The sequence below is a fragment of the Desmodus rotundus genome, chromosome 6 (assembly GCF_022682495.2).
Source record: "Desmodus rotundus isolate HL8 chromosome 6, HLdesRot8A.1, whole genome shotgun sequence".
In the NCBI taxonomy this organism is placed as follows: Eukaryota; Metazoa; Chordata; class Mammalia; order Chiroptera; family Phyllostomidae; genus Desmodus; species Desmodus rotundus.
Genome location: NC_071392.1, coordinates 76,113,504 through 76,128,452, shown reverse-complemented (window position 1 = coordinate 76,128,452; position 14,949 = coordinate 76,113,504). Strand labels below are relative to the sequence as shown.

Below are 14,949 nucleotides of genomic sequence, written 5' to 3'. Positions count from 1 at the left end.
TTTTTTAAAAGAAAATACTATAAAATGGGTAAACTGTAGTATATCTGAACAATGGAATGTTATTTGGTGCTAAAAAGAAATGAGCTATGAAGCTGTGAAAGGCATGGAGGAACTTTAAATGAATATCAAGTGCAAGAAGCAACCTGAAAAGGCGGCATACTGTATGATCCCCACTATATGACATTCTGGAAAGGCACAACTATGGAGACAGTAAAAACATTGGTGGATGCCAGGGTTAGAGGAAGGGGAGATGAATAGGGAGAATTTTTAAGGCAGTGAAACTATTCCATAAAATACCATAATGGTGGACACATATCACACATCTATCCAGACCTACAGAATGCCCACCACCGAGTGTGGACTGTAATAAGAACCACAGACTCCGGGTGAGAACGATGAGTCAGCACAGGTTCATCGACTGTAACAAACAGGCCAGTCTGGCGCCTGATGTTCACAGTCAGGGAACTTAAAACTGCTCTAAAAAATAGTCCTTAAAAAAATACAGGAATGTTAAAAACAATGACACCCAAGTCTCCACAGTGCCCCACTGAATTAGTTTCCTAGGCCAGCCATAAGGAAGTACCACAGACTACGTGGCTTAAGAACAGAAATTTATTGTCACCCAGTTCCAGAGGCCAGAAGTCCAATATCAAGGGGTAGGTGGGCAGTGTTGGTTCCTTCTGAGGATTCTGACGGAGAATCTGCTCCAGGCCTCTCTCCTAGATCTGGTGACAAGCCGGCGTTCCTTGACTTCCAGAAGCATCACCCTGATCTCTGCCTTCGTGTTCCCATGCAGTTCTGTGTGGGTGGATAGGGATTGAATTTTCCTTTATTTTGTGTGTGTTTTGTTCAAATTTTCCCATTTTAATAGGATACCAGTCATACTGCATTAGGAACCACCCTAATAACCTCATTTTAATTTGATTCCCTCTGTAAAGACCTTACCTCTGAATAAGGTCACATTTTGTGGGACCTAGGTGTTAGGACTGCAGCATAGCTTTTTGTTGTTGTTGATGCAGGGGTTACAAGACAATCTATAACTCCCACCGAGGACACAGCCTTGCCCCGACATGTGGCAGCTGATTGAGTGCTGTGTTGCTATGGAAACCTTCAGACTGTTTGTAGCCCTGGCCCAGCTGATCTTATTCCATCTCAGAGCTCTCACAGGTAATTTCACAAGTGGGCTGCAACTCACACCTGCCTCTCCTCAGAGCAGCCTGTCAACACGCAGCGTGGCTAGACACATTTTCCAGGGGCGGCAGGACAATTCAACATGTGGCAGGTCAGCCTTTGTTTAGCAGGGGCAGACAAGCCTCCACCAGTCACATGCAGTCACATCCAAAGATCCTCCGAGAGATGCCGGCGCCCCCAGAGCATTCCACTTTCTTCACACACACCCCCCCCTTATTATTGTGTCTGTGCCACAGAACCCACGACAGACATTCCATGCACGGGGTAATTCCAAAAAGAATTCTCTCAAGATCTATTGCCCAAAACATACCGTCTGACACAGCCATTTTTATACCTTTCAGAGCCCCTTTTTGCACTGCTGACTCCAAGAAAGCTAATTAATTACTTTAGACACCACTATTAAATTGACGCAGTGATTAATCTGATAATCCTTTTTATGAAATTACCTCTGAAATGCTAACTTTTCATCTTTTGAAATTCACTGTGTGAATTACTAGGAAGATTACTCTGTACCAGCTTTGAGCTCTGTAAATCTTAATGGCAGTTTTTTTTGCCAAAAGCAATAAAGCAGTCCCGAATGTATCAGGTCGGTCAGGAAAGAGGCAGGCAGGCAGGAAATTGAAGGTGACTCACGCTGCAAGTGGGAGTTTTGACTGACTGACGGATCGCTAGAACCTGCTGTTGCTGATTAGCGACAGGGCCTTTACGCCAACCAGAGGAACAGTGGACGCTTCTGAAGCAGAGGGATGTGCAGAGCCCCTGTTGCAGGGGTCAAGGCTCCCTGTCTGAGAGAGGAGCCCCTCCCCACCACCATCCTCACATCTCCTCCCCAGGCGCTAGCTGTGTGTCTCTGTGGCAGTGACCTCCCAGTGAGTCCTATTTGGGTTCAAAGCCCAGAGTGCTGCCTCATGGTCACCCACCGCCAGCAATACCCTAAGTCCCCAGCATGGGGGAGGGGCAGGGACACACCTTGGCTACTGCCCTCCAACCCTGCCCTCCCCAGTGGCTGGCTCCTGGACCTCAGGGTGACTTCAGTCACTCCAATGCTGTCTCATAGAAGGAATCTTAAATTAAACCTGCTGGGGCTGCCAGGCCTGCTAGGAACAGTAGTGTCCATCTTCATTCTTTTTTATGTAAGCTTGTTTTTTCTCTTCTTGTGTCCTGTGCATCTCATGTGTTACTGGGATAGGATTAGGTTACTGGCCTCTTCTAAGGCTGCAACACACCTCTCACTTATTTTGAGAACAAGTAAAAGGCCAAACCTATTGAACTTGTGGCCTCATTTATCCATCCACCCATTCATCCATCCATCCCTCTACAGCTTCACGCCTCCACCAATCCATCTGCCCACCCATCCACCCATCCACCCGCCCACATGACAGAAGACAATTCTTGCCCTCTGGCACCTCCATTCTGACCGTGGAAGTTGGACAATAAGATAAATACTGAGATGGTGTCCCCATTCTTTAGGAGGAGGGTGGGAGTACTGGGTGGGGGGAAGGCTACAATTTACATAGAGGGATCAGAGAAGGCCATGTTGACACCTCACCCTTGCCCTGGCTCTGTCTCATTGAAAAGATGACATTTGAGTAAAGAAATAAAAGGCAGTGAGAGATGGAGCCTTGTGAATCCTGGAGGAACAGGCTTCCCAACAGTGCCAAGGCTCGGACATGGGAGCGGGCAGACTGCTAAAGGAACAGCAAAGACGAGCTGTGGATGGAGTAGAGTGAACCAAATGACAAGTGGCTGGAGTTAAGCTCAGAGGCGTTTGGAATCCAGGGGCCATGAACTTGCCATTTCTGGGTGTTCTGCAATGGAAAAGTGGGTCTGGTCTGTCTGCCTTGCTCCTGTCCTCCCTGGGCGTTCCCTCCCAGCCCTTCGGGTTCTGTCCCGAAGGAGCCTCCAGGCAGACCGCAGCATCTGTGGGCCCATGCTAAGCCAAGGGTGTGGGCAGGAGAGTATGCGGGCCAGTGTTTCCTGGGCCCTGAAGCCCCACTGCGAGGATCCTCTCTGTGGCCTGGGGAAACTGAGGTCCAAGGGCATCTCCCTCCAGCTTCCTGCTTAGCATTGCTGCTGCTGCTTCACACTTCCAGGTTCTGCTGGGGCAGGAGCTTACCACCTACAGCCCCTCTCTGCCCTGGGTGTTCTCTCAACCCTGTCCACACAGGTGAGAGCTACACAGCGAGAGAAAGGCTCCTCCTGGGAGCTGCTGGGCCAGTTTGGTGGCTTAACAAATAGGAGCCTCACACCCAGAAGAGTATTGATGCCCTCACACTGCTGCTGAGAGAAGACCCCAGCGTGTGACAGGGCCCGGTCAGCAGCTGGAGAGTGACATGAGGAAAAACACTGTCGTCCTCTTGTGGAGGGGCGAGGGGACACCCCTCTGTGACTGCACACCCCTAATCCTGTGCAGAAGTTACTGTTTTCCCATCACACTCACCCCTTCAGCGAAAGGATGACTTCTCCGTAGTCATGATGCCCCACTACGGTGTCAGCCTTCCGGGGGACTAAAGGAGAGACAAGGAGAGCCCAGGAGGCTGAGAGGGGCACAAAGGAGAGGCAGCAGTAACCCCCAGTTCACCCCGCCACTGGAGACCAGTGCGAGCTTCTCTGTTTCAGACAAAACCCATCTTGGACCCTGGGGCTCTGGATCCGACGTCTGCGGCGGCCCCTCTGCCCAGCTGCCCCATGGGATTTGCTGGAAAGGGACAGCCAGGTGTGAGTTTGGGGGGGCTGAGAGCTCCTGCATCTGTTTTCTGCTCCCTGGGTGCGAGGATTGAGCGACCCAGTCGATAACTGTCACAGGAGCATTTCTGGTGTTTGCCCAGCCGCCTGCCCCATCTGCCATTCCGCGGAGGGGGCCTGACTCCTGACCTCCCCGCCCCCAGCCAGGCCGTGTCCAGCCCCAGAACGACCCCCGCCATGTGCACTGGGCAGGGGCCTGGCCCCCGTTGTTTTTCTAGTGAGCCTTTTCTTCCCTGGAAGCCACACCGACTTCCCAGAGCACCACGGCTGCCCTCCGGTTGCCATGGAAACGGAGCGTTCTTTCCGTCTCCCTCTCCGTTTACCTTGGTCAGGACTGCGGCACCAGCCAGCCTGCGCGGAAGCGGGGAGGGCGGTGGGCGGGGGAGAGGAGGAGGGAACCAGCCGCCCCAAACCAGATCATTCCGGCTCAGAGTGGTGCTTCCCCCTCCCTGCCGGGGGCTCTCCAGCCACGAGGGGTGGGCCGCAGGGCCGAGGCTCGGGACCATGGGGCTGCGTTAGTCAGGGCCGCCCACGGCCCCCACCCCACCCCACCCCAGTTCTACCCCCGCCGTCTTCCTCCCAGCCGGTGCTGGGGTTAGCGAAGCCTCTGTGGTGCTGCCCCGGGGTGCCGGGCCTGTGCCCGGAGCTGGGCAGCTGCTCGCTCCCCAAGGGTGCCCTGCCCAGGAGCGGGAGCGATGGCGGCTGAAGCCCAGCCTCGCTCTGTGCCCTGGGCACCCACGAGGCCTCCTGACACTGGGCCTGCGGCGGCCGGAGGGATCGCCCAGCGCTCTCTGGAGCATCGAGCTCTCCGCGGCCCCTGGAGTAAAGCCAGCTGTCCGGGGTCGGCCCGGCGGCCTCCTTCCCCGGGTGCCCCTCGCTCCTGCCGCACGGCTCCTTCCCCTTCCAGAAGACAACAGGAGTTTCTGGAAGGCTGTGGTCCCTGGTGTAATAACACTCTCCCTCGTGTGCTTTCTAGCTCCTCGTGCACATTTACTGGGCTCTCCGAAAGGAGGCCCCTAACCCCAGCCTCTAGTGGGCCTCCCTGTGCGTCAGCGGGCCTGCACCCCACCACATGGAAGCTCCCTGAGGGCAGGGCCGTAACATGCCGTATCCCCTGCGAGGCGCTACCACTGCCCATCACTGCCTCAGAGCGGCGAGCGCCAGCCCCGAGCTTTCCCACCTGCAACCCACTCTCCTCCCCCAAGTAGTCTTAGCCCGGCGGGTGGTCGGGAGCCCAGGAGTCGGGCGCTGTCGCCCCCTCCTGGCGGAGTTCCATCGGCCCCTCTTCCCCGCTAGGGGGAGGCAGAGAAGCCACCCTGCCTGCCTTGACGACGCCCTGTGGAAGCTCCGGGCCATCTTACTGTGTTGGGAGAAACTCTACTTAGACGGCCCAGCCCTGTATGCAACGGGCGTTCCGCCGCTGCCCAACGGGACAGAGGCGCAGAGCAAAGGCGGCAGAGGTCTCACTCCAGGAGGGGAGGTGGCGCTTCGCGACCCCATCTTCGCAGCCTTAACCGTCGGCCCCCTCCACCTCCATCAGATACTCCTAGCCAGGGGGGATGCGGTTCTCCAGACATCCGTCAGGGCCTTCTGCGCCTTCTCATCAACCAAGGGCAGCCTGCAGCCAGGCCCCTCCCAGGGGTGACATTTCTTAAGAAGGAAACCTCAGCCTCTCAGAATTGCAGGCAGGGCCACCTTTTCTGAGCTGCGCACATCTGGGTAACCCCCTTGGCAAACCACTTAACTTGGCTTGTCTTGGCCTGCCGATCTACAAAGTGGGGGTAAGAGCTCCAAGTTTACATTCCAACACCAGTGTGCTGAGGAGAAAATGAACATGAAAATGTTTGCCTGACATGGAGGGAGACAGGGGCTGGGCTCTGTGGTCCTGGTGAGACCAGGCAGGGCTGGGGTTCCAGTCCCGATGTCCCACGGCACCGTTCGGGTGCAAGCCCCTCTGAGTGACCTCCAAGGTCAGAATTCTCAGGGGTCATATCTTCATGGATGGCAGGTCTGGCTTCTTGCTTTGGAGGGGGTCTGGGCAGTACAGGGGGAGCAAGGAGCACGTGCCATCATCCTGAACCATGGTCCGATCTTTTCCTCCAGGGCGAGGCTTAGGGAGAAAAAGGGCTCCTGGATATCTGATGTATTCCTTTTCGGTTGGCAGAGCAAGTAAGTGTGCTTCCTTATAGTGCTATGGGGGAGAGTTTGGAAACACCCTTGGTAGTCAGAGGGACAGCCACCTTAGCTCCAATAGCCAGATGGCTTTAGGTGGAAGGTTCAAGAAAGATGAACTGACCAGTCTGTCCCCTCAAAGGTGACAGACTGAAAGACAGCTGCTTTCTCTTCTTTTCACAGTTGCCTTTTGCAATACTGCTCTAAAGCTCCTGGTGTGGTTTGAGGTCCCGAAATAGTAAGTGGCCGGAGCTCCCACCTGTCTCTGTCCCTCTCATAGCCCTGGTGTGGGCCGGGCTGGTGACCCAGCAGGGCCTGGCATTTTCCTTCCTGCGGGAGCTGCTGAGGCCTTCCTGTGGTGCTGACTGCCGGAGAGGAGCTTGGACACGCTTCGTGTGTGAGAATCTGAGAAAAGCGTCTCACTTCTGCGTGTGCAACTTGGAGGCCAGACCCCAAGGCCTGCGTGGGATGGATTTGGGGTCTGTATGTCACTCAGAAACCCTCTCCCCCTCTCACCTTGCCATGATTATGAAATAAACAACTTCTGCTTAGGGATAATGTTCTTGCTTGATTTTATGAATGGATGGGATGATGAGGAATAGGCTCTGGGTGACAGGCTAAAACCACACTGGCACCTTCAGAGACTGTGTATGTTTTCTTCCTCTCTGCCATCCACTTATTTGTTTGTTTATTTATTTCTCTTTTCTTGGGGGAGGGGACTGTATTTTTTAAAAATTCCCTCCCTCCCTGTACTTTTTTCTTTCTACCAGCTTCCAAGATTGGCCTTTAAATCAAAGATTCCTAAACACCAGCCAGGCTACAACTGAATCAGTGAAGAAATGAAAAATACTAATACTCCAGCCCTACCCTTTGAATCACCCATTTACAATCTGACTTTTTGGAAAGGACCCAGATTTACAGTATCCTGAATAAGAGCTGAATTGAAAGACCTGTGAAGGGTTCTGCTTTATAAAGAGGGAAAAAAACAAACAAAAACCAGGATCATACTTTTTAAAAAAACCAGCAGTCCCTGCCACAGCCCTTCTCACTTCCTCACCTGCCTCACTACTGCCGGCCCTCCGGGCTGGCTGTTGGTTTCCTCCCTTTACATCTCTGATGAATACGCTTTACTAGTTACTGCTTCAATTTGAGACATGCCACAGGTTACCTTCCTGCTAGGGAAGATGAGGGGCTAGCTCATTTACATCACTCTGCCTTCCCTGCCTCATCTTACATTTAACTTCTTGATTGGTTAACTCTGTAATTTTAAGTAAATATTTTACCTTTATTTCTCATTCTATCAACTATAGAGAACAATAATAGTAAATACCTAATAACGCTTATTACATGCCAGTCAGCATTCTTAGTACTCTACACGTGTCTACTCATTTAAGCCACACAATGATGTTAAGACACAGGTTACTATTACTGGCCCCGTTTTGGGAAAAGAAAAGTAAGGCCTTTTTACTAGTTTTTAGTGGTTTTCCAAGAGGGAGAGGAAGTAAACGTGGGGGCCAGTCTGCCATCTCTATGAAGTTCTAACAGACTGGGCAGCGTTCCTTCTGGCCTTTGCTCTAGTTTCCTGCTAAGTAACTAAGCACGACAGTGACAGGGAGGATAGCGAGGTCATCTCGGCCAGCACCGGGCTGTTAGTTACTCAGCTGTGGGGCGTGGATTTCCACCTGCCAAAAATCAGCTAAATCAGGATCAACAGAGGAATTTGTTGAACTATTCACCTACTAACACAGAATCCTTGGGACTTGGGCCCAGGAACCTATGTTTTTAACAAGCATGTCTCATGATTTGGAAGTCACTGGGTCATAGGTGGGCCCCACAGCTGGCCTTGTTCTGTCACATACTCGATTTCAACACTGTTCCTCAGAGCCTGCACAACTGTGGCACTCACTAAGGAACGGCCTGGCTTTTGTAGTGGACCTCCCACTGCAGTAGGATCAATGATCTTAATACCGAGATCAAGGTGAAGAGCGAACTCAGGTCCCATCTCAGCATGGCTGCTCACGTACGATGCTCCCCGTTATGCTCCAAGGCTTTGGTCATAATCACAGAACGTTAGACCTGAAAGGGACGCCTATTCTGGACGTAAGAGACTGGGGAAAGCACTGCTGGGAGCAGGGGTCCTATCAGAGGGTGAAGTGACACAAAGCAGAGGCTTCGCAGGGGGACGCACGTGGAAGACCAAAGCCAGGATGGGGAACTGCGGTTTCGTCCCCCGAGGGCCCCTGCCAAGGGCTCAGCTCCTCCTGGGGCCTTTCTCTCGAATCATAAAGACAGTCGTGACTCTGTGTATAAAGGTTCCCATTTCCCCTTTGAATTCCCGTGGCTCCTCCAACCCTTCAGAAAAGGGTTGCTACATCCATCCAGACTGGGCTAGTGGTGGTTTGGGGACTGGAGGGGATGAGGCAGTAAGAGGGAGTGTGACTTGTGCCCCACAGTCACACAATTGCTGTCCCGGAAGGACCAGAGCTCTGTTGAGGGGACTGTTGTGTGTCCAGGAGTCCCAGATGGTAAGCGGAGAGGAGGGGCCCACAGTGGGTGAGGGTGGCAAGTGGATGACCCACAGATATTACAGAGAAAGGTGGACCCGGTGGGGTGACAAACGGGGTGGCAGAGATAGGTGGGGCTGGTACTAAGGACACATAGGTGAGCTCTCACATACACAGAAATTACCATCAGACAATCAAGGTAGCCTTGAACCAAATGGATTTGGATAAGATTTATTGATCAGATTGTTTTAGAAAACCAACAGCAAAACACTGACAAGGTACATAAATACAGATTGGACATTTTAGGGTAAATTCACTATATTTCCTACCTGCTTGTAGGAAACCAGGTAAGGTGGAAAAGCTGTCCTGATCATACAGCATGCACACCAAACTGCAAAGGACGTCCACACTATTTAACAGGACTGTGGCAATAGCTTTATAGTAAGGCAAGCATCGTGTGTGGCCTAAGCGTACCGTGTACGAGGAGCCGAGCCCAGGCTCACCCTCAGAGACGGTGTGTGAGAGAGGTTTCCCTTTCTTGCCTAGGTTCTTCCAGAAAATCCTCCTTGGCAGGTGCCTTTATGGGGAGATACCTGGCGCTGTCCCTGCTCAGACTCCGTACAAGGAAGTGGCTTTATAGGTCAGCGTGTTTCTGATGCCCCCTTTATATTCTAAATGTGCAACTAGTACAACAGCAAAGACTACGCGCAGCGCGACTGCCTCTGACTCACCCTGTACACTGACTAAGCAGGGCCTTTAAAAGAGACTTCTAAAAAGTGAAAAAAATAAAAACTATGAAAATTATACTAAAAAGATGGCACCACTTTTGAAGCACAACTCAGAACTTCTTTTCATGACACCAGACAAGAGGAGTTGCTTTCCACCGAATCTAACGACCTTAGAAGGGAAACGCCACTGCTGGGCATGGCCCGGTGGCCACGCATGCGCACTGCAGAACTCCATGAGCCTGCCTCAGGCCCTGCCAGCGCTCCCAGAGCCCCCGAGGTGTTTGGGGAACCAAACCAATTTAAGTTAATGGGGACAGATTTTGGAGCTTATGATCATGAGACCATAAACCCTCATCCATCCTGGAGCTCAATGCCAGACAATGAAGAATAAGGAAAATGGCTTTTTGTGCTACATCAGAGTGCTGACAGGTAGGCAACCGGTAACCTGTGCCACCCTCTACACATCTGTAAGACCGCCAAAAGGCAAAGGGGTTTTACAGCATTAAGACAACACAGTCTTCGAGATAATTCAACCTTTCCTACATGCCAAGCAATATGGCTGGAAAAGGTATTTCCAAGGGGAAAAATAGGCTCTTGCAAGAACAGTGGGAAACGAGTATGTCAAGAGCCAAAGTAATGTGTTTAAACAACGGGCTTTCCTCTGCATCACACACTGCTTTTTCTTCCCGTAGGTGCTAAGGGTTCTTTGGGGTTGGAGGACAGAGAGCCTAGAACTCAGGGTAGGAAGCTATGCCGAAGCAGAGGAGTGAAGAGTAGTATCTAAACTCAGGACTACCACCAGTGGGTCCAAATTCAGCATTCAACAGCTGTCGGCAGATTGACCAATTACAGCTGATCAGGCTGCTGCTATGTCTGCTGGTTTCTAACCCCTCCCACGATTCTTCCTTTTCCATTTCTAACTACTCATTAGCCCCACCCACTGAGAAGGAGGTGCTTATGGGAAAGGAGTAGGAAGGGAAACTATATATGAATCATTGTTTGATAGAAAAGTTGAAATTGATTATCTATGGATTTCAATGATCTGTGCTTTATACTTGCTACACTGGATAACCAAAGGTCACTGTTAATATACCTTTTGCTTAGAAATGTGTTTATTATATTTTTAAATCTAGCTATGTAACAGGCATGAATAGTTTAGCGCAAAGTTTTACATCATGTCAGTGGAAAGGGTTTCAGTTTGGCCCCTGAAGAATAGTTAAAATCTCAATCTACTCTATATTGTCTTATAGATTTTTCCAGGATGTGGAAAACACTTTATTAAATTAAGAAAGCATGATTTTCTTTACTTAAAGTATGACATTCACAGATAAATTATTATATACACAGGAGAACTGATAGTATTAAATATTAGGTTTTAACTCTCCATTTAGGACACTCTCACAGATAGACCTCCTTGTTCCCGGGCAAAGAAATGCAGGCAGATGTGCAGACGTGAGACAGTGCGGAGAAACTGGGGAAGTCTCAACGCTAACGGACCCAAGGATGGGAGTGAGAAAACGCAGACTTGAAAATCCAGCTTTGCCAAGAACTGGCTTAAGCCAGCCAACCACATCTCAAATTCTGGGTGCAGTCTGACTCTGAAGTAATGAGCTGGCTTCCCCAAGCCAGATACAAGAAAGTGCCTACCTGCTTTATAGTCATACCCTATATAGAATCTGTATATACTCACATGTGTTTCTCTATATTGCACTTAAGTTACAGGACTGCAGTAGATGGCTGGGAGTACCTCAGAGAGGCAGAGAAGCAGCAGGCATAAACTTCCTAAATCAAGTAACAGTGTCAGGAGTTCAGAGTTAAAGAATAACTTTGACAGCTGGCTACGGGCACACTCAAATGCCCGGGGACCCCCAGTCATCGACGGTGAAGTTGCCACACACACAGTCTCATTTGGCACCCAGGACACGTGCACAATGTGCAGTTCTCCGGCACTCGGCGTTGGGAGCACCACATTACTGTCACCAGTGTCACATTAAAAGAAGACGCTTTAGACCAAAGACGTATACTTTTATGAAAACGTCACACACAAGGTCTTGGATGTCAGGCCTCCAAAGTCAGCCTCAAAGAAGTCAGCCCTCAGAAGGCTTTGAAAAGGATGCTGGCAAGTGTGGATTAACCCGGCCTTACTTTCTAGCTCCAAGGTGCAGAAAAGCTAGGCAACCGCTTATATCCCAAGAACCACGGAAGAGCAGCGCAGAGGCTGAGCATTCTAGTCTTTGGTCCCTGTATAAATCCATGACAAAAAGCCTTTCATTACCCTAGACAGTGGGACTTGTTTAATTCTGGCCCTATTTCCCCCAGTAATCAGAGACCAGGCTGCAGCCGTGCAGCAAAGCCTTGTTTAGACCTCATGGGGCTGCTCGGACTGACTTGCTCTGGGAGAACTCCTCATTGGAACAAGCCCAGCAGTGGGTGGTGAGTGAAATGCCAAACAGACTGGTCGTGGCAAGATGGGGGTGGGACCTCTAGAGGAGTTCCTCCTTTTTCTGCCTCTCCCGCACAGCCCTCACTCCCCACGAAAGAACCCACATTCTCAGATGGTTATTGCAAGACCTTGCCAAACGCAGGCTCCATGAGCTCAACCCAATATGGATGGGATGTTATAACAAGGCCTGCAAGTTAGGAGTTCAAGTCTAGAGGCCACACTTTTCTCTACCCCAGAACTGAACACTAGATGGGAACTTTTTAGCCATGACTCAAAAGGTGATTTTAAATCCACACATGAGCTAAAGATATCCCTTCTGGGATGAAGGGAAAAGAAAAACTTTAAAAGCTAAGTGAAAAAGAGGCACTTAAAGGAAAAATGCGTCCCATCTGAGTCTCCTGCTGTGAGGTTAGCAACGGGATGATCAGCACCGAGCGCCTTTAGCACCTGCAGCGCACCTGAGGCCTGCCACATGCTCACCTCTCACTGACCTGCTGAACTACTCCCGCAGCCTGATGGCAAAGCAAGGGAAAATTTAGGTCATTTCTTCTTCAGAATTAAAAATCAACACAAAACAAACCAGAACTAGAATTTCACACTAAAAAGTGAATGATCCTCGATTCCGTTCCTTCCTCATGCAAGTTTTTAAAATGATGCTTAGTTCTTTGGGAAGGACGACCTGTGGTTTTTCTCCTAAGACCTCTGATCCATTTACTAGACAATTACAGCACCGTGCACATTAAAGCAGACAGAAAAAGGAAGCAATAAGCTAAGATAAAATCAAGGGCCAATTGGCTTTCTAGAGATACAACCCATCACCTAAGAAAATGGCAGGTGTGTGGCCCAGAGTTAGGAAAGAGACAAGTTCTAGAAGGAAACGGTCAGCGTGACAGTCAAAGCGCACAGCCCAGAGCAGAAGCCCCCCCGCCTGGCTCTTCTCTGGCCTCTCACGGGCGTACACTTATGTCCCCCGGCATTTGTGCCACACATTTCGGGTCTGCAATTCCCCAGGGAGAAGTAAGAAGTCAAAGAGATACTTGAAACCATTAATGAGCATAGAATTTCAAAACCGCGCAAACGAAGAACTTTGGCCACCATAAGTTCCTTGATTTGAGACGTGCTGGGTGTCATAATTTCTAAGAGCAACAACAAACAGCACAACTACAACACACACATAAGTTTTCTGACAAAGCCACTGTCAACTCTAAGCATTGCTGGCACCATAAGGATGAGAAAAGATATCACTAATCTAGAGCTGCTGAGCTGCTTAAATTTCCTCCAAAGTCAAAAATTAGGCTTGGGTGTCTCTGCAGCAAGACGTCAACCACTGCTGCCACTAGAACCAGCTCCTCAGATGTATCTTGGAAAACAGTAAGGTAAACATCTAGCTTTACATACAAGCTGCAAGATTCTCAAGGTTAGCCTTCTTGTTCTAGCCCCAAAACATCTTGCTGTTGTTGCAAGATTTTACATTTTTTTAATTTTATTTTTGTTTTCATTGATGATGTTGCTTTAATTTATAGAGCCTGGCTGACATGGTCATATGTTGGAAGTTCCTCTAAAAATTTTTATCTTATCTTGATACATAACATTATTCGGTATTTTCAGACTCTCCCAAGGCTCCACCAAGGTAGAGGGAGTATGTGAGTGTATGTGTGAGTGTGTGCACTGGGGTGGGAGGGAGAGAAGCAAAGAAAGAAGCACAAGGGAAAGTGAGATTCCATAAACTTAAAACCAATGTACAGAAAGGCATCTGATGTATTTCTGAATAAGGCCTTGATCAGGGTAACCGATCCTCCTTGTGGCACATTCTACACTGCCCATAAATAAAGGAGTCTCTTTAAATTAACATTTCCAGTATCAATGAACAGTCCAGAAATCCTCATTTCAAGCGCTCGATGAGTCCCTGTGTGAGTCCAAGGTGCAGAAGCTGTGTTCGGGAGAGGTTGGCTAGGTTAGGGAAGGCCGCGAGCAGCTTCTCCCATGCCAGTTCCAGCAAGCTAGGTACCACCAGCCAGATCTTAAACAAGGAGCCAGTCCGTTTGTTTTCATGGATGTTCACCACTCCTCCGTGAATGTACATGCAACCAGCCTATGGACAAATGGCAGTCAAAGAGGACAAATTGAAATGGGAGAGAAACAGATACTAAGGCTGGAGATTCAAGAAAAGGAATTCATCGTAGGCTGAACTGAGATGAAATGAAACAAAATGTTTCTCACTGATCCCAGCACAGTGCAGAGATAAAGATCTGTTTAAATAATGAATGAGCTCGTAAGGGAAAAACTATAGATTTTTTTTTTTTTTTACTTCAACGAACATTAAAGTATACATTGTACTCGACACTGGAAGTACAGAAATGAAAATCAAGGTCTTTGCATTAAAAAAAATTAGCAGAATCTTCAATAACATGGCATCTCGGGGTAAATGTATTCTGCCCCTTGGGAAACCCTTTTGATGCCACTAACAGGGCCTGAACGCCACACCTAGCATTTCTCTCACATTTACGCTGCTCTCTTAAATTTGTAGATGATGTGTTTTTTCCCCTTTTTTCAGAAGAAGAGTTAGCTCTGGAAGAACGTTTTTTAAAATTTTTTAAAAAAAGATTTAATGTATTTACTTTTAGAGAGAGGGAAAGGGGGTGAGAAAGGGAGGGAGAGAAACATGTATCTATCTATCTATCTGTTGCCTCTCACGCGCCCCCAGCTAGAGACCTGACCTGCAACCCAGGCATGTGCCCTGACTGGGAATCGAACCAGTGACCTTTTGAGTTGCAGGCTGTCACTGAGCCACACCAGTCTGGGCTAAAAACACATTCTTAATCCAAGGTTTGCTAATATCAGAATCTCTTTTTCTTACTAATACCCCCAAAACGATTTCCTTAGCATCTGCAACTGCTGTGTAGGGAAGATCGGAAAATAAGAGCTCACCGGTGTAACAGCTGCACAGTGAAAATAAACAGGTTCTGGCATGGTAGCTGGGAGCTTTACCCATTGAAAAGTCTGCAGGTTCAATTTCCAGATATCTCCCAGGATCACTTCTCCATTATAGCCCCCACAAATAAACACATCTATCAAAAAAAGAGAAAGCCAAGATCACACAAAGAAAATGAGCCATAGCTATTGCACGTTCTGTAACTACAGCACGCGACTGGTTGCCCCGGGCCCA

At 49.4% G+C, this 14,949-nt stretch overlaps 1 protein-coding gene and 1 long non-coding RNA gene across 2 annotated transcripts in view; both read right to left on the bottom strand.

Moving 5' to 3' along the window:
* Nucleotides 1–621: 621 nt before the first annotated feature.
* Nucleotides 622–4,891, bottom strand: LOC123479212 (uncharacterized). Its single transcript, XR_006654749.2, has 3 exons — nucleotides 4,260–4,891; nucleotides 3,632–3,698; nucleotides 622–798 (listed from the first exon to the last, which is right to left on the bottom strand). It is a non-coding gene; the product is annotated as an uncharacterized lncRNA (long non-coding RNA).
* An 8,632-nt stretch (nucleotides 4,892–13,523) lies between these two features.
* The window catches only part of KLHDC10 (kelch domain containing 10), a 51,283-nt gene continuing 49,857 nt past the window's right edge, over nucleotides 13,524–14,949 (bottom strand). Inside the window, exons 9-10 of the mRNA XM_024554962.4 lie at nucleotides 14,712–14,851; nucleotides 13,524–13,875 (exon numbers count right to left, since the gene is read on the bottom strand). Coding sequence (XP_024410730.2) covers nucleotides 13,666–13,875; nucleotides 14,712–14,851 — 350 coding nt within the window. The 3' untranslated portion in view covers nucleotides 13,524–13,665. The remainder of the gene's footprint in view (nucleotides 13,876–14,711; nucleotides 14,852–14,949) is intronic.